Genomic DNA, 24542 nt, shown 5'->3' on the forward strand with positions numbered 1-24542 from the left:
GGCAACGGGAGAAGCAAAGCAGGTGAGTTCCTGCTCCTTCTTAACAGTCCTTTTTATGTCCTTCAAGGTGTCGGGCTCTCTTGGCTCGGGTGGGAAGAGAAAAACCTGCACCTGCTCTGATAACTGCACCCACCCGTGGGTGCTTCTTGCCCCCGTGGTCCCACGCCTGCACACACCATCCAACGCAAATTTACAGCGCAGCAAACGTGGGCAGCGCAGGTAGAGCGAGCGATCCCTCCTGCCGCCCGCTTCTGGGGACGGCTGGCTGGAAGGGCTCGGGCAATCCCCCCTCCTCACTTTTCCGGCAGGGTTAGGCAGGGTTTGCTGCCTGCACTCGGAGATTTCCAGACAAATGGGAATTTGAAACTGCTCCTCCCCGCTGAATTTTCCCCCCATGCTTGGGGAAATTCCTCTTGCTTTGCTGGCTCTAAGGAAACTGCTTGTTTCTCAATTTATTGCCTGTTAGGGGAAACATCTAACCTGTTATTTAAAGTAATAGATGCAAATAACTTCAGTGCTTCCTTTTTAGTTGCTTATGGCTAAATAATTTTCCTTATGTGATCCTGGAGTGCTTTTTTAGTTTTTTTCGATTCCATGTGACTCTCAAATGATCCGGGAGAGGTTGGGAGCACTTTGCACAAACGAATCGGTGATGCTGGAGGGGATTTGTTCTGCTCGTCAGACCAAAGGAACCAACACTGGCCACAGAAATGGGCTCCCCATTGAATGTCTGTGGAAGTTTGACACTTCTGCCAGTTGTGCCCTGCAGGTTATATTTCTGTAGGACTTTTTCATCTTTTGTCTGTTAACCAGCGTGTCTTCAGCTGTACCAAATGTGTGATCTAATGGATGAGCCTTGGTGGAAAGTGATCTCTGGACCCTCTTCTCTGAAAGTATTGGTGAAGGAGGAATGTCTTAGTTTCTTTAACACTCTGGAAACCAAATGCCGAGAATGGTCTACATTATTTAAAAGCTACAACAAATTATGAAATATTCTAGGAAGAAAGTTCAGGGTACTTCATGGGAAATAAAAAGTGCAGCTTTAGCAATAATGCAGACCTAAACGCTAAAATAAGCAACATTATCATTATATGAAATGTGCTAGTGACACAGCCATGGCTGTGAGCAGTTTTGACCTTGGCATGGGACAAATCTCATAGCAACCTCCATGGGCTTGGAATAGTACCATCATTTGAGCTAAACTAAATGTTTCTGCAGCTGGATGGTGCTTTGTTCCCATGGTTGAAGGAAGGGACTTGGAGAGTGCTGTCACACTGCTTTGCACCCACTTGTCTTCCAGCCGTGAGGCTGCCCTGCAGAGTTCAGGCATATCCCCCCATATCCTGCTCAAGGGAGGTCCCTGTGGGTGAAGGTGCTACGCAAGGCAGCACAGGCCAGTGCAGGATGGAGCAGTCCGTGTATGCCAGCATCCTGTGGCCTGTGCTTGGGGATGGTCTCCTCAAGCAGGAGGGGCTGATTGAAGCTGTACATGGTCACACAGCCTCAGCACTTGAGTTTAGCAGATGACACTATCCCGTATTCGTACGTGTGGAGTTTCATTCTGCAGCCTTTGAAGTCAATGACAAAAATCCCATTGACTCAGATGCTGAGAGTTCCCTGCTTGACCGATACCTTTCATCACTGGCTGGTTTCTCTATGTGAATTCTTCCTCTAAGGGAGGATGCATTGCAGATGACTGGTTTCAGGGTAGCATGGGGGTTTTGTGCCCATGAATGTTAATGCCTACCTGTCAAACTGTAATAAGGGTTGAAGCTAGGTACAAAAAAAGTAATTTACACATTGCTTCTAATGTATGTAAGCTGGTAAGAAAGAATAAAATGTGATTATCTGCAAACTGAAGACATCTATTTTAGCCACTGCTCCTCCAAGAACCTCTGGTCCCACTATGTCCACCAACTTCATCGAGACCAAGACTTCTCCCACAGCCTTTGCACTGGGCCAGACACAGTATCCAAGGGAGGAGGGTGGTTGTCACTAAAGGATATGCCATGTGTTAAGCATGTGAGTTTTTCTTGGCCATTCATGAGCTGAAAAGCATCAAATTATATAGTGCTCCTATTGTGAAAAGTAACTGGACAAAAATGGCACTTCTTTGCTTAGTGGATACTCCCCATGTGTATTCAGTATTTACTATCTGTACCGAGTTGTCAAGCCAGCACAGTTCGGGGGGGAGGAAGGCAGCCTTTATTTTACTGTGTAATCCACAGCTAAAAGTTTAAAAAGTAATTGCAGGTGCAAATCTGCCCAGTACTCTGTTACCAAAGGGAGAGCTTGAGGCTGAGTGTCTCCGATGTGGAAATGATGTTAGAGCCTTTGTTAGCAGTGATAATACCAGCAATGGGGAGCTCAGCCTGTCTGTCATGTCCCAGCTGAGACTGCAGAGCTGGCAGGCAGGGAGAGGATCTTCTTACTTGTAAATTGAGAGACATTTGAAGTCCAAGAGGGACAATAAACAAGGCCCACACAGTGTCATTGGGCTTGCTGAGAGCAGAACTATAGCTGAACCAGATGCACCTCCAAGAGTAGTGCTGCAAGTGAGCAGGCGTTCGGGATTGTTACTAAACTAAATGGCAAGGACTGGTAACAGCCGGAGCAGATTTGTTCACTTGCAGGCTGCTCGAGGTCTGGAGGCTGATGGTGCTGGGGGCTCTTTACTCACTTACCTCAGTAGAAAAGAGGTGTCCTCAGCCCAGGGTCTGCAGCCTCTTAGGTGACAGTGTCTCTTTCTGCTTGGAAGTAGGGTATAGCCTTTCAAATGCAGCACAACCCCACTAAATGTTAACCTGCAGAGAGGTGGGGGACATGCACAGCTCTACATGGCCAATTACAGAACTTGGAGATGGGTTAAAACAAAAGGATTAAAGAAATACAGTGTTAGGTGGTTCAAGGAACCAGTCTGGTGGCAGGAGATGCTTATGCCACATGAAACAAAAAAGCCATGTTAGCCAAACTTGGCTTGACTGTGTCTGCTGATCAGCTAGCTACCTGTGAGCAGTTTGTCTTTGCTCATGAAGGTACCATCTGCTCCAGCTTGTGTCCTTGGGTACCATCTGAGCAGCTCCGTCCTTTCTTTATGTGTTCTACCAGCTGGCTGCTGTTTCTGCATGGGCTTTTTTTCATGGCATATCATCATCTCGTCAGAAGATTTAAGGGAAGACATATGGGCTCACCAAGAAGCAACAGTTTTATTCCAACGCTCCCTTCCTTCTCTGGAGCCCCACTCACGGTGCAGCCCTGAAGTGCCCTCGAGCCATAAGAGGGAACTGGCACACGGTTCTTGGCCTCTCCAGACTGACATGTCCTTGCACTGTACCACCACCCAACAGATACCTTTGGTTATAAATCCACTCCCCTAGGAAAATATTCTACGTTCTATCAGTAGCTGCTGCCACAAGTTGCTGAGCCCCATTTGCACACAATTAATTTCCTAACTGTAGGGAAAAAATCACAAGGCTTGACCCCATTTGGGTTTCGCTGTTCTCGCCACCAGGCTCTGCCAGCAGACCTGTTTGCACACCCACATCTCTTCATCTCCTCTGGTCATGCTTCTGCTTTCACTTACCGCAAGTGACTATCTTCTCCTGCTCAAGCTCGTGGTTTGGTGGCACGAATGTGGTTTGTTGTTCTGGCATCTGTGATTTTGAATGGTGAACCCACCAAGTGAGGCACATCTAATTTTTCATTTTGGGCTTTCTTCTTGTGGAGAAAGGTGATTCTGCTTCTGCGGTATTCCTCCTCTGAAGTGCCACAAGTCTTATCTCAGTGATAAAATCATTAGTCCTTCACTCACCTTTGACCAAATGCTCATTACTTCCTGAGGTTGCAGGTGGATTTGCTGCTGATCTTGCTGTCTGCCTCAACCAAGTTGCATATTTTTCATACCAATGCCATCATTTCGCAAAGGCTCTGTCTGGGTGAGGACTTACAGGCATGACCTTAGACCATGAGACGGTTTTGCAACCCGTGTCTGAAGGCTCAGCAGACACAGTATTGCTGTGCTGAGAGCCAGACTACCCTATAATGGTACCAACTTAAGGTGGGATAAACCAATGTTTTATTAACACTTAGTTATTCAAATGGTTGCAGCATATCGACTGCCCTTTATAATGGTAGCATTGGAGAAAACCATCCAAATATGCTAGAATATAGAAATGCAGCACAAAGACTCCAGAGTAGCCTAGACTCTGCCATCTGGGGACGTTAGGGTTTTCTCACATTCATTATTTGTAAATGAAGTTGACTTTTGAAGACACTGGTACCACTGTTTCTTTCCTGTGTTTCTTTCCCCGTTTCTTTCTTCTGGTCAACAGATCAGAGGAGAGGCTTGGCTCGCGTGCTCCTGGTGGAGGGCTGCTGCTACGGGCTGGCATACCAGGAACAGGAGAAGCTGGAGAAGAGCAGGAGGGAGCCTGGGGCAAGGCAGTGTGGGGTAGGGGAGTGAGCATTCCTGTTCTGAAGGGGGAGATACTAAGCATGAGGAGCTGGAGAGAGCTGGGAAGGTGGAAGGAAAGGTCTCAGGAGGTGAAAATGTAAAGGGAAAGACACAGCAGAGGCAAAGGAAGAGAAATGCCGAGCAGTGGAAGACAAGAGGCCGGGGAACGTGGAGGTAAATGAAGAAAAAACAAGCCCTTTTGCTGGGTAGCTGTCAGCACAGCGCTGGGAGGTCACCGTCGCACTTCAACCTCAGGAGTGTCGCATTTTGCAAGAAGCCAGTTTCTACCTAAAAACAGGAACCACCACAATTTGTGCTGAGCAGTTGTGTGCTCTGGGCCAGTCTTACCAGGTGTGCATGCCATGGGGCTCACCAGACTGAAACAGAGACCCCAGCCATGGGGAGTCCGTGATCTGTGCCCAATGCATGGACAGACACCCACAATCTCCCTCCTGTGGCCCTGCCTTGTCCCCTTGTTGCTCCTGCACGCCACGTGCCCCCAACCCGCTGCACGAGTGCACACACGTGCTCGCACACACACGTGCTCACACACACACACGTGCTACTTTCTTGTCCTCCTTGATGAGAAGAGCGGGTGTTAGTGACAGTTTGGCTAATTAGAAGAAATATTATGGATAAATGGATATTTGTACCATTCCACTTTATATTTTGAAATTTCCCTATCTGAGCCAGTTGAGAAATAAAATACATCTTCCAAGGAAATCCTATGGAACGACTCAAGGCTACCCTGGAGCAAAATCCAGACTCCCGTGGAGAAAACAAACCCTGAGCTGCCAAGAAGCAGAAGAGCAGAGGTGGTGGCCATCTCGCAGGAATCTCAGCAGATCCTTAGGGACAGCCAGAGATGGTTATTTTCACAGGACAGTTCTTGCTGGCTTTCTCTGTAGCACATCTTACATGCCTTCTCTGCTAAAATGGAGCAGTGAGAAGAAACCCCACTAAGATAGGACTGGAAGGACTCTCTTAAATCACAGAGTTTTTCTCCCCACCGCTATCAGGGGCGTCATATTTTATAACCACTCACAATTTATAATCTGACAAAAACCATAAACGTGCTTTTTCTTCTCAACATTCCTACTGGAAACTCATGCTCCTCTGACTGTTAATACTCTCCTAATTTCTGCCCTCGCCAAAAAAATTTACTTTTCACTCATCTGATTTTATGCAACAATGTTTTTCAACGTATATAGCTCCTTGCTACTCGATGTCCATTGTGTATTTATAGATGGTCCTTCTGTTTTGCTCTTGCAAGATGGGCTTTCCATTTACATGTCTTTTTAATTCTTTTTAAACTCGCACCACTCATACCAAAAGAAAATAAACTTTCCTTATGCTAAAAGGGAGAGCAAAGAAGACAAGTTTTGATTCTTTTGGGAAGTAGAAGGCTTCTCTGTCTCTAAATACTGTATTTTTTCCAGTTAAAATGCCAGTGCAATCAATAATACGAACTTCTTTCTAAGGTCCCAACTATCTTTTATTGTAGTATGACTTTTTATATGCAGCCAAGATTAGTTCAGTATCTAACTTGTGTTGTCAAAATAACACCCAGCCATAGCCAATTTTGTCTGTGAAGTTAATTTTTTTTCTCAGATGCGATTGTCCTACCTTTAAAGTCCATTGGTAGCAAGACCACTGTTGCACTGGTCAGCATATCTGGACTAGATCTTTGAGCTTCCATGTTCAGCATACTGCAAGAGAGCCAGTGACTCCAAAACTATTGAAAGAGTGGAGGAGAGATTGCTCATCTGTATGTATTTAGGTCACAGGGACCACTGGGAAAAAAGTTTCCTACCTGTCTCCTCTTAGCCAGAGCTGAATTGTCAAATGGAGATACTGTTAGCAAAACACAGGGGCCCAAAGTGCCTATCTCCGCCAGGCTCAGTTACAACTGAAAAAGAATATTTGGAGGTCTGTTAGAAAAAAAGAGGCATCTTGGACAGATTCTCCCTTCCTCTCCCCTTTCTCTCTGTCTGTTGCCTCACAAAGAAGTGACCTTTTAAAATCTCTTATCTAGAAGCTTCAGTTTAAAGAGCTGCTGACGCCTCTTGGAAAACACTGAAAAGCTCTTCTGAAAGAGTGCTGCTGCTCCCTGTGTCCTCTGTCCCTTTCTTCCCTCTTTCTCTTTCATTGCTAGATGCATTTGCATTAGAAAAGGCTGCTCCTCCGCAGCTTCCCTGTTTGCTGAAGTCACAGCCTGATTTATAGCATCAGTAAATAGCTGCTGTTGCAGCCCAACCACTCACAGCATCTTCTGAACCGGTAGGAAGTGGCTGGTACAGAAGTGACCAGACGCGATGTCCCTTGGCAGGACAGAATTTGGGACTGCGGAAGGGAAAGCTGGGTGGGTTTTATGTTCTTGAAGCTGATGATATCTAGGCAGAATAAGTTTGAGAGATGAATTTGCCTTGCCAAGACTCTTCTGGTGTGACCTGTAAATCTGAAATTCCCAGCAGCTAGAGGTTGAGTCCTCAAAAAACTCACTCTGAAGCTGAGGAACTTTGGACCTTTGGCCAAGAAGGCTGGACTTCCATGTATTTCAACTCTGACCAACCAAATTGTCTTAGATAGACTTTTGTGTGCCAGTCTGAAGGGAAGGGTTGTGTGTCTTCTTCCTACCTGTGAGGGAGGAATATTAATCCAGTAATTTAATACATTTTAGGGCCAGGGGAAATCAGTGCCCCTTCTTGCCTTGTTAGGCTTCTTGCAAAAACTAACATGGCTGAAGTATGGCTGATCGAATGACTGTGGATAAAGCAGGATATCCCAGGCTGTTTCATTCCTACCGATATCCAGTTGTTGATGATGTGCAAAAGAAGGCCAGCCACAGGCTGGCTTGTACTAGCAAGAGTGCAGACAGAAAAACAAGACAAGTGCCCTATTTTTGGCACTTTTGAGATCACATTTGGAGTACCGTATCCCCTCTGAGCACCTTCAGTGCATGAAAAGCATTGACATACTGGACCAAGTCTAGCAGAGGCCACTGAGTTGATCTCAGGAGGAAGGAAAGATCACATGAAGGGGCTTTGGTTCCTGCGCAGGATGTTTGTACCGCTTGAAGGAAAATACGGGAAGCACCAGTGCCAGTGCTGACCACAGGGAAGGAGAAACTGCTCATCAGGATAGTAGCATAGCTGTAATTAAAGCACATATTAATTGCTTTGCATTACTAGGCACTGGGAGCTCTCTGCTAAACACTGTAGTGAGTTTTGTCATCCACTAAATTTACTGACTGTGATTTTATATTTCCTTCACAATTCTTGCAAAAATACGGAATAGCATTGGGCTATATATGAAAGCTCACACTGGAACCTGCCTCATCATAAACAACTATTGGGTAAGGTTTATTACTTAGCCAGTTTTAATGCACATAACATATAGCATGGGGATTTAAGTAGCCTAGTGTCAGGATTTCAGTAGCCAGGTCAGAATGGTCCAGTAGAAGCAGACAAGGATTCTTGAGGTTTTTCAATACCAATTGGCTTTGGTACATTTACCAGCCGGAGTGCCAGGCAGGTCTCTCTCCATAGCTCTCTATTCAGACTGCAGAGTTTCATATTTAAGGATGTGACTGCAGTCTAGTTTTGTTATTTGCAGGTCTATATGATTACTCTGAGATAAATGTTGTACTTTCCAACTTAACTGTTCCACCTGCTAGTGCAGCTCCGTGACTCCTGAGCAGCACCAAAGCATCTGCTAGTGACACTGGTTGGTTTTAGAATCTTTTCTAGGGGTGATGTCTGAGGCAAAAAGAGCAAGCCAAGATGCCAAGCCCGGTCCATACTCACCCCTTGCTATGAACTGGCGTTACCAGTTCACCCTGGCATCATAGGTGGTAGGACCTCGAAACCCTGCTGCTAAGTCAAGCCTGGGGGACTGCCTGCTGAAGAGCACGTACTGTGTGCTGTCCTGGTTGGACCCCGAGGCAGGGCCCATGATGCTGGGACGCTGGTTCAGTGCTCACCCAGAGCTTGTGTCACCAAAAGCACCTGTGCAGAGCACGGAGATGGAGGCATCAGGCTGGTATCCACTCACAACAGATATGGCCATGCTCAGTGGTGGCCTCCTAGGAAGAAAGGGAAGGGGAACCAGGCAGGGAGGGGCCACCTGTGCTCAGGTCCTACAACCTAGATGTATTAGTAAAATCTCCTGACTGCAGCCTGATGCACATTCAGTGGACGCAGTGTGTGTCCATCCTTTTACTTCTTGTGATCATGCACTGGTTGGAGCTCCTGGGGTAACCATAGCTGGCATATCACATTTCATCCCAGTCTTGTCCTTTTCCTCCTCTTCTTTTTAATCACAGAGGCCATCTGTAGAGCTGCTCAGAAAGCATGGACCAGATAAAGCCAGTGCTAGGCACCCAGAGAAGGGGACTGAGGGCCAGCTGCTGGAAAGTAACGGTTGTTGCTGCCGTGGTGGGCAGCGTGACAGCTTTCTACCTGGGGATCCTGCTGGGTGAGTGTGCAGCCAGGTACCTTCTTTCAGTTTATATCTGCTCCAAAAAAGAAATGGTCTGCACAGCTCACAGTCCTCGTAGCAAAAGTCCTCAAAAGCCTTCTGCTGAGGACAAAATGTGGTCAACTCACCCCACACACACACACAAACTGCAAGGGCTGTAGTCAACTCATGTTCTGAATATCTGACTTTAAAGCACTTTATCTTCAGTGTTGGATGACATGTACGCTCTATTCATCTCCTCTAATCTCTCCCTGCAACTCCCAAATTTCCTGTCATCTCGCTGCCCCAGCCATCTCCTATCACAACCTCTTGCAGCCACTGAGCATTGCCTGTTTTACTGTCCCACTCCAGAGCATGCCCACCGCCTCCTTGCCTCTCCCACCTTCCTCCTGCTGCCTCTGGTGCCCCATGGCCAGATGCCACCTCAGGCCAGCACCCTGGTGTGGACCCCAGCCTGACATGACTGACAGATCCCACCAGCACAGCTCTACTATACAGTACCACTTTCTAAGCTGGCTTCGGTACCCAGCATACCTTTCCCCAGCCTGTTATTGCAAGGATGGGGCCAATCTGGGATTGCGCTGCCAGGTTGCACCCATCTGTTCATGAGCTTTTGTCTCAGGCTTGATAAAAATCCACCATTTTCAAGTTCAAATTAGTTCAGTGCAAATTTCTCCTATTGCATGTGTGTGGGGTAGCCCAGCACGGCCATGGGGCACCCCCAAGGCAGCCCAGGGTGCTCAAACCAGGGGGGTCTAAAGGACATGATGAGACCCATGTTGCAAAGTGGACAGCGAGGAAAGCTGGCTCCAGCCATGGCCCCAAACCTCCATGTGTCCTTTGTGCCTCTAACAGACACCTTCCCTCTCTGGCAGCCTGTCATCCCACAGGAGAGACCAGCTTTGAGCACACAGTGGAGCTGCGAGGAATCACATTCAACAGCAGCTTACAGATGGAGAACTCAGACTACTACAGGGTGCTGACGCCCGCTCTTGAGAGGCTGGTGAGTTGAGCTGGGCTTGCCAGGAAAAGACTTGGGAAAGACTGTGGTGGTTCTCCAGGGCCCAGCTCAACTGTCCTCATTCAGCAGAACCTGGATGCCAAGGGCAGGAGGAAAACAGGGATTTCTTAAACATCAGCAGGGTAGACCGCAGGGCAGAGCTGCATTTCAAGAGGCCCTGTCAGGCCCTAAGAGACATTTGTGGAGTGGGAAATGTGTGCTCAGGTCTGTTCCTTGCAAAAGAGAGGTGGTAGGAAGGCATAAAGAAGAGATGTGCTGCCTCGTGCCAGGGTGGGAAAAGAGTTACGCATGAGCTGGACACAGGTGCTCCTGCTGCCTGCACAGACAAGAGGAGATGCTCCAGCCAGCTCCAGCTCCCTGCAAAATCCCAGGCATCATCTAGTCCCATCTCTCTGGGGTCTTCTGCATGGTAAGTGTGTGACCATCGTTCTTTGCTTTGCAGTTTCTGTCCAGTTTCCAGGACTCCCACCTGGACCGGAGCTGTACTGGTTGCACCATCCTGGGCTACAGGTGAGTGTAGGCAGCTCTCTCTGCAGACTGTGCAGCTCATGTTTCAGGGCATTCTGACAAGCTCCACCGAGAAGGTGAGCTCACACCTGTGTTCTTGTTCAAACCTAGTGCACAGAGAAACTGCTTTTTGGTCAAGGCTGGGTTTTCTTCTGGGATTGCACCAATGTTCTGCATTCTTTCATTTGGTAATGCAGTCAGAAAGGCAGAGGAAAATGGCTTTATTCAACCAAAGCTGAACTTTGGGCCAAAGAAAAAAATGCAAATGACCGTTTCAACCCAGAGCACATCTCCAAAGAAACTTGTGCCTTAAATTATCATTAGTTTTGTTTCCCTCGAGTTCCCTGTAGGCAGCTAGCACAGGAGCCCATCCCTTGAACTGACCATGGAGCCAACATACCCATTAATCCTCTGTCTTCCAGCAGGAATGGAAACTCGAGCGTGATCGTCCGTTTCCGCCTCCGCTTTGCCCCCCAGGATTCCCAGCCCCTGAACTCTACCATGGAGGAGGAAGCTCTCAGGCATGGGCTGGCGGCTGCCCTGCACGAGCAGGGTCTCTCCTTGGCTGCCTATGGGACTATATCCTCAGCTTCTCTTAGAGGTAATGCTCCTGCCACAACTGCTGGGCAGCCAGAGCAAGGTGCCCTGTGCTGGTGCTGCTAGCACCAAAGGTCACACTAGCAAAACCACAAACTGTGTCTCAGATAGCCAAACTGCTGCAGGGCTTTAGCTTTGGATGTCCAGTCAAGGCTTCATGCCCAGCAGCAATGCTAGAAATGGAGGTGCTGCCAGGCACCCAAGCAAACCTACAAAAGCTGCTTTGCCTGGCTCCCAGGTGCTACCAGCTTCACAAAACAGCAGCAGAAACATGCCTAGCTCTTGGTGGTTGCTGAACAGACATTCATGGGGAGTCCCCAGGTGCCTCTCCAACGCTAATGCTGTCCTGCTGCTCTCTGCCCTGCAAAAGCAGCTTTGGGGGCCTGCAGCAACAACAGAGTCTAAAGCATAAATTGCAGCTTCTTTGGCTTTTCTTGCAGCACCTGGAACCAGCCTGAGGGGCAGGAGATCAAGCCTCAGGAGGTTAATTGCTGGGTTGTCTGTACCTACAAGTACGCAGCAGCCCTTAGGCAGTCCTCAGAGTTGTAGCAGTAATTCCTGCTTAGGTAGATATTTCTCATATTTGAATTATTCTTTGAAACCACCTGACTAGAAATTCTCCTTTCCTTCAGTGACTGTGGAGTTGCATGTGACCACAGGACTCCAGGTCCAGTGGATTTAAAAAAACATGTGCCTGGAAAACATGAAGGTGTGGGTTCCTCTGCAGCTCCCTCTGCACTCCCTGCAACGATGGGCAGGGTCCCTGGATCTTTGGGAGCCTTGTGCAGCCCAAATGGAGGGTGCACAGACACCCCGTGGCTTTAGGCAACAGCCCTGCATAGCTTCAGCCTTGGAGCCTGCTCCTGGGAAGCAGCTCACTGCCACAGCTCTTGGGAATTTCTCCGTGCGCCTGGGATCACCCCAACAGCCTGCAGAGCTGTAGATGGCGGCTGTGCCTGTGGTGGAGTAAACTGAGGAAGGGCCCCAGGAAGGGAACTGGGCCAGGAGCTCACCACTGGCCGTGGGGCAAGGAAAGTGATTGCCAGGCAGGAGGAAAAGATGAAGCAAAGCCTCTGCCAGCCCTGACCCAGGAGCAGCACAGTCCACAGGAGCACGCAGCTCCTGTGCCCCCGACTGGGACGCCCTCACTGATCCCCATTCCTTCCACTTTGTCACAGGTCCCAGTGAGGTTTCTCCCCACAGACCTGGACTGATATCAGGTAAGAGCCAGGCAGCAGGAAGAGCCATCTGCCCCAGCTCCCTTGGCTGCATTCTGCAGCCTGACCTGTAGCCACCTCCTCACCGGTGGCCTGGCTGCAAATACAAGTGGTGTTTGTGCCCCATCTTGTTCATAACCTGGTGGTCCAGGGCTCTGCACCCCTTTCCCCCTGCAAGCTCAACAAGAGCTGCAGCTCCGCTTCCAGCTCCATCCCACAGGGACACTGGCACTGCCAGGGAGCAGAGTGACAAGGACACCATGGTGGTTGCCCCTGGGGAAGCTGGTGGGACGGTTGCTGGGAGGGCTGCAGAAGACACAAGTGACTCAAGCCTTGCTGTCCCCAGGGAGCTGCCCTGGAGACACATTCACTTGCCTCAACAACCAGTGTGTGTGGAAAGAAAACCCTGAATGCGACGGCCAAAAAGACTGCGCCAATGCCTCTGATGAAAGGGGCTGTGGCAAGTCTCTCGCAGCAGGTCTCCTGGACATGGGGGATGGACCTCAACCCGCTGCTGCAGACCTTGACAGTTGTAACACCACTGGGCTTCTGGGCACTGGAAAGAGCCAAGGACACGGCACAACTTGTCAGGCCAATAGTAACGTCTGCATCAGGATGGGGGGAATTGCACCCTAGAATCACCTTGGTCCCATCACCAGCTGCAAAGAGTCATGATAAGGTCCACCTTCCTGGTAGGCTGGCGTGCTGAGCAGGCGCCACATGCCCATGAGCTGCTGGGAGCAGATCACAAGGCAGTGGCTGAGCTTGTGAAACTAGCCAAGATACTTCTCTCCAGAATTTCTTGCTTTAGAAGAGTTTCAGGGAGGATGCTGTGATGAGCCAGTGCTTTGCAGTGCTCTTTTCCAAGCCTGCAGGTTAAAGTCTGCCCTGTGACATCCCTGGCAATGTCCTGCTGCTTGAGCATGTGCTGGGAGCATGCACAAAGCTGAAGCAGCTTTTTCCACTTGCCCCCAAGTGCACCTTGCTGGGGTGCAGCTGGCAGGATCCTGATGCACTGGCTCTCTCCTCCCTTTCAGACTGCGGGAGCCGCCCTGCCATGCAGACTGCCACCAGGATAGTTGGAGGCTCAGAGGCATCCAGAGGGGAGTTCCCATGGCAAGTCAGCCTGCGAGAGAACAATGAGCACTTCTGTGGTGCTGCAATCCTCACGGAGAAGTGGATGGTGTCTGCTGCTCACTGCTTTACTGAGTAAGCTCTAGCCACACTAGCTTGTCCCCCCACGCTGTTTCCAAAAGCTGCCGTATCTTCCGGCCCAAGCTCCCGCTGTACCACACTGCCCCATCACACCTGGTTCCTTCCCCTACCAGATTAAGCCACAGGAAGCTCCTGTCCCAGAGCGGATGGCAGGATGGGCAGGAGGCAGTACCACCTGCACCAAGCAGCTCTGGTTTGCAGGGTGATGCTGTGGCGGCAGGCTCACACAGTCCTGGCTGTCTCTCTTCCAGGTTTCAGGACCCAGCCATGTGGGCAGCTTACACAGGGACCACCTCCCTCAGAGGCTCAGACAGCGGCACAGTGAAAATGGGCATCACACGGATCATCCTGCACCCCTCCTACAACGCCGACACGGCTGACTATGATGTGGCTGTGCTGGAGCTGAAGAGACCTGTGACCTTCACTAAGTACATCCAGCCTGTGTGCCTGCCAGACACTGGGCATCACTTCCCCACCAGCAAGAAGTGCCTTATCTCCGGCTGGGGCTACCTCAAGGAGGATTTCTGTAAGCAAAGTGTGGCAGGCGGCAGAGGCGGCATGGTGGGGTGCAAGTGGTGCAGGAGGCACCAGGGAAGGGAACTCAGGCCATGCTCTGGCCAGCCAGGGTGGGCTGTAACATGGGGACTTGGTCCTGTGCAAGGCTCCCTGCAATGAGCTCACGGTCACATCTTTCTCGTTTAGTGGTGAAACCCGAGTTCCTGCAGAAAGCAACAGTGGAGCTGCTGGACCAGACGCTGTGCTCCAGCCTCTACAGCCATGTCCTCACAGACAGGATGCTGTGTGCTGGCTACCTGGAGGGGAAAATCGACTCCTGCCAGGTAAGCTTTGCCCAGGGAAGCCAGCACACCTCCCCGCATGAGTCTTTTCCCTCCCAGTATGCACCAAGCAGCACTTCAAGAAGCAGGATCTGACACCAAGGTCACAGTTCCACCCCCACAAGGTTTGAGGCCATGCCTTAGACCCAAGCATGGATCAGGGACTGCAGAAGACAAAAATGAGGATATGTTCTCTAGTGCTTAGAGCAGGGCAGTGATGTTTAAGGGGCTCTTTTGGCTATTTAACTACTTTTCTCTACTTCCTGAGCTGTAATCAGGGCTGGCACTACCAATGTACCTGGCAGGTCCTCATATCAAAATCCAGATGGCGAAGGGCAGCAGTGGAAACTAAAACATACACACAACAGTTTTTGGTGAACTTGGTGTTTTCCCTAGTCAGCCTGGAATTGCAAGTGGTCAGCTGGAGAAAATCCTGCCTTTCACAATGTGTGGGGAGATGAGGACTGTGTTGTGAGAGGATGATTTCCATGGCTGTCCCTGTGGTTTGGCAGGGCCCTTCATACCTGCAGCCACCAGCTGAGCAAAGCTGCACTTCTGTGGTGGTAGCATTTCATATTTCTGCACCAAATGCAGCACAAACACCAGAGAAGGGGCCAAGAATGGAAGATTCGAGGTTGGATGATGAACGTGACCCATCCGGTCATTCATTATTCACCTAGAGCAATCCAACCCCCAGAATGCACTGCCATCCGAATTATTAAATCGGTAGAAATGCTTACCCTAGATTCTATGGAGTATGCCCTTGTGCTCTTCTGGCATATCAAGGGCACAAGGCTACTGCTTCATAGCAGGACAGTGTACCCACACAGAGGAGCACCCAAAGGCCAGCACAGGAGATGCTTCACTCATCACTAGGCTGGAGTAAATAAGCAGAGGTGAGCTGGGATACACAGGGTCAGACAGACACAGCCCAGCAGAGGTATGCCGAGGGTGGCCAGGGTGAGCTCAGAGCGTCCCCAGGGACAGCTCACCATCTGGCTTCTCTTGCAGGGTGACTCTGGTGGGCCCCTGGTTTGTGAAGAACCATCTGGCAAGTTTTTCCTGGCAGGAATTGTGAGTTGGGGAATTGGATGTGCTGAAGCCAGGCGGCCCGGGGTTTACACACGTGTTACCAAACTCAGAGACTGGATCTTGGATGCTATTTCCACCTTCCCCACCTCCATAGCCCGTACTGGCCCTCCAATACACTCCAGTACTAATAGCAGCATGGTCAGCTCTGAAGAGTTCAGCACCACCACCACCAGAGCAATCCCCACCACTTCACCAGCCCCAGCCGCCAGCAAGCCAGTGACTGCACCAAGACCACAAGGTATGAGCACCCACAGGGTGGGTGCACCTTGGCAGGAAGAGTGGCTGGTACAGGTCCAAATGTCAGGTTCGTTCTGCTGCTGAGCTGAAATGACCTTCAGTAGGGTGACCCACACAACCCTTGCCTGAGTGCTAAGGGCCAAGGCACAAGTGACACTATCTGGCTGTCCCTGCTCAGCCCAGAGCAGCCTGGCAAAATCACTCAGTATCTGTGCAGATGAGTTTCATGGGCTCCTTTGCTTATGCAACTGAACGTGTAGTTTTGTCTGCTGTGTAATTGGTTTGCTCCAGCAGGCCCAGGACAGGTTACTAAGACACAGCAACACCTGACACTGTTTAACCTGTTGACCACTCACTTTTATTTGCCACCTAAGGATCTCCCAGCAGTTCAAAGTTGATGGCTGCAACTTCACAGCAGCCACGCATCTTCTCCCTGAAGGGGATAGGATAACTTGTCAGCTCCAAGGAGCCCTCCCAGCAGCTCCGCCTGGAGATACAGATGTAGGGTATTTTTCTAACTTTAGGATTAACTTTTTATCTGGAATGGCAAGGCTAAGAGGCACAGAGCTGCTGGTTACTCTGCCTTCGAGAAAGGCACAGGATTAAGGACTTGCCAAGAGCAAGATGCAGAACAGCAGTTAGGGTGAAAGCCCATGTATGGCTGTGCACGGCCACCATCAGGGACCGCCATGATCAGCAGGCAGGGCTTGGGCAGATGCCTCATACTTCAGCCCTGACCTGTCCCTGCTCAGACTTACTGGTTGGAGAGAACAAAAGTCTCTCCTCGCTTGTTTTCTGCTAGGAGTACTCACAAGTCATGCTTTGGCTTTTGTTCAGAGTGTGGAGGACGACCTGGGTTCTCTAAACCCAGCAAGATCGTGGGAGGAACAGATGCTTCCAGAGCAGAGATCCCCTGGCAAGTCAGCCTGAAAGAAGACTCAAGGCATTTCTGTGGAGCCACCATAATTGGGGACCGCTGGCTGCTGTCGGCAGCTCACTGCTTCAATGAGTAAGAGTCCAACCCTGCTAGCACTGCTGTTCCAGCTCGCCTGCCCACTGGCACAGAGCTGTGCAGCTCTACACAGCCGTGTAGCCAAACCCACAGCTGTGGCACTGGTGTCACTGGGGGGAAAATAAGAACCCACATTGGACATTAATTTTTGCTATATCTAGAGATGCATAGTAAAAGGGGTTTTATGGGGAGGCTGGGATGAGGCAGGGAAAGGTTAAAGTAGCCTGGGCAGGGAGCAAGGACAACACATCTAAGAGGGGTGGAAAAGGACAGGTGCCACAAGAGAGTTTCTTCAAGAAATTTAACTTTTAAAATCTCTATATAGGAAATAGAGACACATGGTCAGCTGTGGTCAGTTCAATCCTGCATAGTTCTAGTAAACAGCAAGAGCCCAAGCCCAGATTTATAAATAACCTAGATAAAAAAATGAGTAGCAAGAGGATAATGTTTATCAAGAATAAAAATTCCTGAAGGCAGAAAAGGTGGGGGACTAACTGTGAAGAGTTTCAAGACAACCTTATGCATTAAATAGCTGGGCAATAAAGCAGCAAGTGAAATGCAAGGTAGGCAAGTGTGAAGTGAGGCACATAGCAAAAAAGCAATGCTGTCTGTCTGCAGATGATGATAGGTCTCCATCAGCTTTTACCATGCAGAAAAAGAGGTCAGAAATACTGTGGATATTGCCATGAGAACAGCAGTTCCGTGGGCAGTGGCAATTAAAGAGCAAGTGAATGCTAGTAATTATTAGAAAAACAACTGAGATTACCAGTATGTTGCTGGTAATCCACAGCATACCGACTTCTCAAACATTGCATGCAGTGCTAGAATAACATATTGTAAAAAGGCTAACACAAGACACAAGGATGAGCTAGGTGAGGAACAGCATCCATAACAAGAACGACAACATAGATCAGACTAGACTTGGGAAAAGAGACAACTGGGTGGGAAGGGAGTGTGTGATATGGACTATACAATTACAAAGGGTACAGACAAGGTGTTTAGGGAATGCCTTCTTACTGTTTTTCTAAGATATCAAATAACCACCAAGAGCAGGTGGAAAACAAGCAAAAGGAAGCAGTTCTTCATAAATGTCATTAAACTGAATGTTTAAAATTCACATGGAGTTAAAAAAAAGGAATAAAATACAACTCTAGAAAAATCCAAATAAAACCCAAAAATCCATAAAGACCAACTGAATATAGAAACACCATCTGTGTGCCGGAACACTCCTGAAATCACAAATTTCTGGAGGTGAAGAGACAATTACTACATGTTTACCTGCTCTTCAGGAGACATTCAACATGTGCCACTGCTAGAAACAGTTCTTTGGGCCTGACTTAGCAGGGCTGCTCTTCTGTGTGCTGGGCTCTGCTTTGGTAAAGTAAGGTTTCAAACACTGATCTTTTAAAGTTGTCTGCAATTTAAATGTCAGAATTCATGCTAGGCATATGTGTGTGAGCATGCATGTTTAGGATTATGTATTTGCAGGACAAATCCAGAAGAGATCGAAGCCTATATGGGAACAACATCACTAAATGGAACAGATGGGAATGCAGTGAAAGTCAATGTAACAAGAGTGATCCAGCATCCCCTCTTCAACCCTATTATTCTGGACTTTGATGTGGCTGTACTTGAGCTGGCAAGACCTCTTGTCTTCAACAAATACATCCAGCCCATCTGTCTCCCACTTGCTGTGCAGAAGTTTCCTGTTGGCAAGAAATGCATAATTTCTGGGTGGGGTAACCTCCAAGAAGGGAACGGTAAGCAGTGATGCATTACCAGTTGATTTGCTCTGAAGCAGTGACAGACTCAGCAGCAAAGCCTGTGCCACTGCGACCCAGACAGTCCTGGGACAGGACAGGGGACAGTAACGGGACAGTCAGGAACTGACAGAAACACAAGAATAAGCGAGAATAAGGGCACACAGAGCACTATCTTAAACCGCAGTTATTTAGGAGCCACCAGCAAACAAGAAAACAGAGAGAGCAGCTTGGCAGGAACCAGAAGAAACCTGCTGGGCTCCCCTCAGTAGTTCTCCCATGTTAAGCAAGAGTGGGGCACTGCCTCAGTGGCCTGCTGTAGCTCGGGCAGGACAGTATGTCGGCCTCAGCAACCACGCTCAGTCGCAAAGATGTTCCAAGCAATTAGAAAAAGCAAAGATCCCGTTGTAGGGAGAAGGCCTGAGGGTGGCACGTGTGCTACCAAAGAAGCGCTACTGGCCCTCTTAACAGTTGACCAGAAGCCCACAAACTGTCAAGACAACAGAAACTTGCTGCCTGTGTGCAGTATCCTTTGCACAGGTATGAAACTGCACCCTGGGGCGAGCCAGCAGCTTCAGGGCTGCTGAGAGAGTAGTTCATATAGGACTCGGCTCCTGCATGGGATTACAGCCCGTTTTCCTGAAATAAGTGTTGGGTCAGTCTAAAAGCCATTAGCTCCCACTTCCCTCTGCTGCACTCACTAATCCCCTGGTTTTCATGCAGTCACCAACCCTGAGATCCTGCAGAAAGCCTCTGTGGGCATCATAGACCAGAAGACCTGCAACTTCCTCTACAACTTCTCCCTCACTGACCGAATGATCTGTGCTGGCTTCCTGGAGGGGAAGATAGACTCATGCCAGGTAAGAGTCTGGGATTTCTCTACTCCTTTGTGGATTGTTCCAGAAAGCTAGGCTAACTCACAGCCTCAGCACATCCTTGGGAAGTATTTACTGAGCTGCTGTGGCCAGGCTGTAATCCACATGTACCTTAGCTCAAAAAACCCAGCCCACTGCCTTGGAGCTTTAGAAAAGTAAATAAAGCTCCATCAAGTTGAGCATGACTTAAACCAACATCCCACTGCTCTGTCTGGCCAGACTAGAGTCCTGGATGAAGCAGGTCTCCTCCTGTGGCAACGAGACAGTGGTAGTTGGTGGTGGCTGTCCTTCACTTGTGGAAAGGTGCTGTCAGAAGCTATTAACTTTCATGACAAATGCCAGTTGTATCTGTGCAGCCAGGTTGAGCTACTGACCCTAGTTTCAGCCTCTGCACACTCATGTCTTGCACACACACTGCATGGCAGCAGACAGCCCTGCAGGGCTGGAGAAAGAAGAGTTTGGGGCTAGCTAGGTCCTCCCAGTGTGGCTGAGGGGCAGCTCCATGTAGACCTGTCTAGGGGAGATTGGGCTGAGCAGCCGTTGCCTTGCTTCTTCCTCAGGGAGATTCAGGTGGACCCTTGGCCTGTGAGGTGACCCCGGGAGTGTTTTATCTGGCCGGCATTGTGAGTTGGGGAATTGGTTGTGCCCAGCCTACGAAACCCGGTGTGTACTCCAGAATTACCAAACTCAAAGACTGGATCCTGGATACCATCTCACAGTTGCCCAGTCCTGGCACAGATACCCCTTCCAGTTCAGCTATCACTAGAACTTCTACTGCAGCCATCCTCACCCGCCAGCCCAGCACAACAGCTGCAAGTCCAATCAACAGAACCACCCTGGGGATGAAGACCACAACCGTGAAAGAAACTTCCACAGCTCTGAAAACCACTGAGCCTGCCAAGCCCACCCAAACCCCAGGTAAAACTGACGACAGATTTATTGACGTGTTGGTAGGAGACCTCCAGCCCCAGCACAGAGGGTACTGAGCAGGCCATGGGTTATTGCCTTCCAGTGGTGCCTTGTACCAGCCTCACCTTCAAGTGTTCCAGCAAGGTCTGTATTGGAAAAGAAAATCCCGAATGTGATGGCATTGTTGACTGCAGCAACGGCTTCGATGAGCGCAACTGCGGTGAGTACTGCTTTGCAGCCTGCAACTGCTGCCCAGTGTTATTCTACATTACCCAGACTCCCCAGTGCAACCCACCAACTTCACATGGGCTGTCTTGGGCCCCACGTTGTACAGTGGGGGCCTGGGCCAGCCCCTTGTGGTCCAGGTCATACTTGGTCTGCCAGAGCCTATAACAAGATAAAGCTGGATGAGCAGGGTCCAAATTTTCTGCCAGGGAATGTGGCCTCTTCTCCTATGCTATAAACATTAGAACCCATTTCCCAGCACACAAGCCTTCTGACCAGTCTGCTAGTACAAGCTGGCAAGACAGCTCTGCACAACGTGGCAGCCCAGAAGATATCTTGTCACCCCCGGGACTGCTCCTTGGACTGCGCATTCCTTGCTGTGTGACAGCTCAGCCAGTCCATCCAAACATCCCCTCCTCACACATCACATCCCTGCAATGTGTGATCTGTGATAACAAGTAAAAGTTCCCAAACCATACCATGTCTGCCAAGCCTTGCCTCAGATGGGTGAATGAAATTCATCACATTCTACTGCCCTGCGTATATCTCCCCAGAAGGCTGCCCCATGGCACGGGCTATGGAAGGAGGGCAGATAGCCCTTTCACTTATGGTTACTTAAAACCACGGTGCCTCTTCCTCTGTCTCAGACTGTGGCTTAACAACTGCTCTGGCCTTCAGCAAGATCGTGGGTGGCAGCACTGCAGCTCGAGGAGAATGGCCCTGGCAAGTCAGTCTCTGGCTTCAGCAGAAGGAGCACAAGTGTGGGGCTGTCCTCATTGCCGACCGGTGGCTGCTCTCTGCAGCTCACTGCTTTGATATGTAAGTCTAAGATGGGCTAGTGAAGCCAGCTGGCTCTTGGCCTCACTCCCGTCAGCCCACCTGCCCTTCCCCTTCCTCGCAGTCCAGCACCATGGCTGGGATGCTGTGCCCCACCAGAAGCACACACTCCCTATTACAGATGTGCCCCTACAGGTAAGCGTGAAGAGGAATGAGTGGAGCAAAGCCCGAGTATGTCCACAGTGATGGAGACAGGGGTCCTGGCCTCACAAGGTGTGGCCATAGCGCATCCCAGCCCCACAAGTGGAGGAACAGCCCTCCTTGTGAGGCCATGCTCCTAACAGCCGGGTTTGCTGTCTTTCTGCAGTTACAGTGACCCCAAAATGTGGGTGGCCTTTCTAGGAACACCCTACCCAAGTGGCATCGATGGCAAAATGGAGAAAATATTCCGTATCTACAAGCACCCTTTTTACAACGTCTACAGCCTAGACTACGATGTGGCACTGCTCGAGCTGAACATGCCCGTCAAATTCAGCAACACCATCAAACCTATATGTCTCCCAGACAATTCACACATCTTCCATGAAGGAGCCAGATGCTTCATCACAGGCTGGGGCTCCACAAAGGAAGGAGGTACTGGCTGAGAGGGCTCCCTCACAACCATGATGGCCAAGCTAAGTGCCACCTACCCTGTGAGCCCAAACATCTACAATTCCCACTCCACTGCCCCAAGCACTCCCCATGCCAGGCCAGACCCTGCAGGGGATACCAACCTGTGCAAGGCCTGGTGTCACCACAATCTCCTCCCCAGCTGCCATGCACTGTACTCCTCCACTTGGTTACACCTCTGCCCTCTTGCAGCCTTCCCAAGCTTTCTACATGCCCGCCACTGTGCTCCCCATCCCTGTAGCAGCTGCTCCAGCTGTGCTCCTGCAGTACAAGGACCACCCCGATACCATTTCTATCTGGTCAGCTGAGCTGCCTGACAAACTACACACGAAAGGGACCTTCCTGTGCTTGCTCTGCTGGGGAGGAACCAGGCCTGATTCACTTTCCTAGTGCAGGTCTCTCCCTTTGGCAAGCAAGTAAGGCCGCAGAGACCCCACTCCTACAGATGCTGCTGCTTCTCACATGCTCTGCACCCAGCTAACAGCGATACTTGTCTCCTCAGGTCTCATGTCAAAGCATCTACAAAAAGCAGCAGTGAACATGATTGGAGACCAGGCCTGCAAAAAGTTCTACCCTGTCCAGATCAGCAGCAGGATGGTGTGTGCCGGTTTCCCACAGGGCACCGTCGACAGTTGTTCAGTGAGTGCGAGAGCAGCAAATGCTGCAGCTGGGACAGAGCAAACTTGTGCAAAGTCCCTGGGCTACATTCTTTCAGGAGGGCCTTGCCCTGCCTCCCCTAGCTCAGCTGTCTGTCCATCCACCTCCGCTGGCTGTTGCCATTATCCAAGTCCATCCTGCATACACCTCGTTCTGCTTGCCCCACGAACCTGTGACAGGTCAGGGAAACATGCAGAGAGGTAATGCCAAGCAAGAGACCACAGGGATACCATGGAGCCCGTTTCATGACCCTGTTGTGCTTCTGAACACGCTCTTCCGTGTTCCAAAACCCCACCTCAGATTGCACATGCAAGTACATCACTGAGCAGTCCTCCAGCTTGGAAGCAGGCTCCTGGGGAGGTGGGGAACAGGACAGCAAGTGCTCCTTTGCCCCAGAGAGAAAGAACATCTCACAGCTGGGGGGGCTGGGGGGGCTGCTTTTTTGGCTTGATACAGGACCCTTTTCCTCTCTCTGCAGGGCGATGCAGGTGGGCCCCTGGCATGTAAAGAATCCTCAGGGAAGTGGTTTCTAGCAGGAATCACAAGCTGGGGCTATGGCTGTGCCAGGCCATACTTCCCTGGTGTCTACACCAAAGTCACAGCTGTCCAGGGCTGGATTGCACAGCATCTCAAGCTCTGAAGCTGCATTTTGCCACTCAGGGAAGGCGACAAATGAGAGGAGTAATTGCCAGAGGATGCACTAACCCCTCAGCTATTGTACATTTTTTTTGATGCTGCAAAGGGACGAAGATGGCCTGCAGGTATTCAGCAAATGCCAGTGTTGTGTGACCCACTGCCGTTGTGACACCAGAGCATTTGATAACTGCTTTGTGTAGAAAGGTACAATTCTAGACATTTTCTATAAATAAATGAGGCCTGTCCCATCTTAAGACCTGGCCAAACATCCTACACATTAAAACGTGGCCTTTCTAGTTGGAGGAGTGCCTGAAACATCTACCAGAGATTCACGTAGTTTGGCTGACCTCTGTCTATGAGCTGTCATCCCAAAGCCACACCAAGAGACAAGTCGACTTTGTCCCAGCCCAGAGTCACGCCCTTGCAGAAGCCTCAGACCTCACTGGCTTGATGGAGCTGTTATGTTGTGCAATGGCTTTTGGAAAGGGTATGCTACTGTTTCCACTCAATGCTTGGTACTAGTAAGCTCAGTGACGATCCCCTGGCTCACCATTTGATCACAAGAGAAGGTAGGACTAAAACACTTGGACTTAAGACTGCAGAGGCCCTCATCTGCATTAGAGAATCAGGACAGGCTTCTCACAACCCCCCACACCCCCAGCTCCCTTTGCATAAGGGAACAGGTGATTAAATTGACAAAGATTAAGGCATAGCCACACAGACCACTGTTCTGGTTAAGCTAGGTGGGAAAAATTCAAAGTGCTGAGATAGTGGCCCAAGGATACAACTCCTTCAGTGGGAAGTGAGGTCCCACTAGCCAGCATAAGGCACACAGACACCTTTGTTCACAAGAAAAAACTGCTGCAGAGCTCATGTGTCAAGTCTTGGGCAGACTTAGACATCGCCTCATAGATTCGACCACCAAAACTGAAGAGCAGCTAGTACCCCAAACCCCTTCCTAGTCTTTGGCACTTAAGCTCTGCATCTGGGTATAGCAAGAGGTTTCTTCTTTCCCAACCCAGCTGGCAGTGAGATCTACCCTTTCCCAGCTAGAGCACTAGCAAGGTGGAACACCTGGCTTCCAGGCATGGCTCAGCTCAAGATGGGTTCAGATCCATGGCTGGAACACTTGTTGGATGGGATGCTCCCGTCAATGAAACAGGACTGCTGCACAGCCAGTACCACAAAATTCATACAGCCATAAAGAAAAGTAAAAAGGCCTCTAAGCAAACGTGGCTGAAAACTCCATTCAGTTTCAATTAGTCCAAATATCCAGTTATTTCCTAATAGTTTACCTTGTGTGAGAACACTTTAGTTCCTTCATAGAAGCCACCACATTGGGAGATTAAATTAAATCAGGTTCTCCCA

At 49.8% G+C, this 24542-nt stretch overlaps 1 protein-coding gene across 1 annotated transcript; it reads left to right on the forward strand.

Annotated features, from left to right (window-relative positions):
* Window positions 1–23186, forward strand: TMPRSS9 (transmembrane serine protease 9). The gene is made up of 20 exons (XM_076359222.1): window positions 1–22; window positions 8778–8929; window positions 9808–9935; window positions 10396–10463; window positions 10883–11061; window positions 12236–12277; window positions 12621–12734; window positions 13312–13483; window positions 13741–14015; window positions 14192–14328; window positions 15337–15655; window positions 16492–16663; window positions 18155–18426; window positions 19150–19286; window positions 19862–20219; window positions 20314–20430; window positions 21083–21254; window positions 21580–21845; window positions 22384–22520; window positions 23017–23186. The coding sequence occupies exons 2-20, from the start codon at window positions 8806–8808 to the stop codon at window positions 23176–23178; spliced, it is 3351 nt and encodes a 1116-aa protein (XP_076215337.1). The 5' UTR covers window positions 1–22; window positions 8778–8805; the 3' UTR covers window positions 23179–23186.
* Window positions 23187–24542: the final 1356 nt, after the last annotated feature.

The sequence above is a fragment of the Aptenodytes patagonicus genome, chromosome 25 (assembly GCF_965638725.1).
Source record: "Aptenodytes patagonicus chromosome 25, bAptPat1.pri.cur, whole genome shotgun sequence".
Lineage (NCBI taxonomy): Eukaryota > Metazoa > Chordata > Aves > Sphenisciformes > Spheniscidae > Aptenodytes > Aptenodytes patagonicus.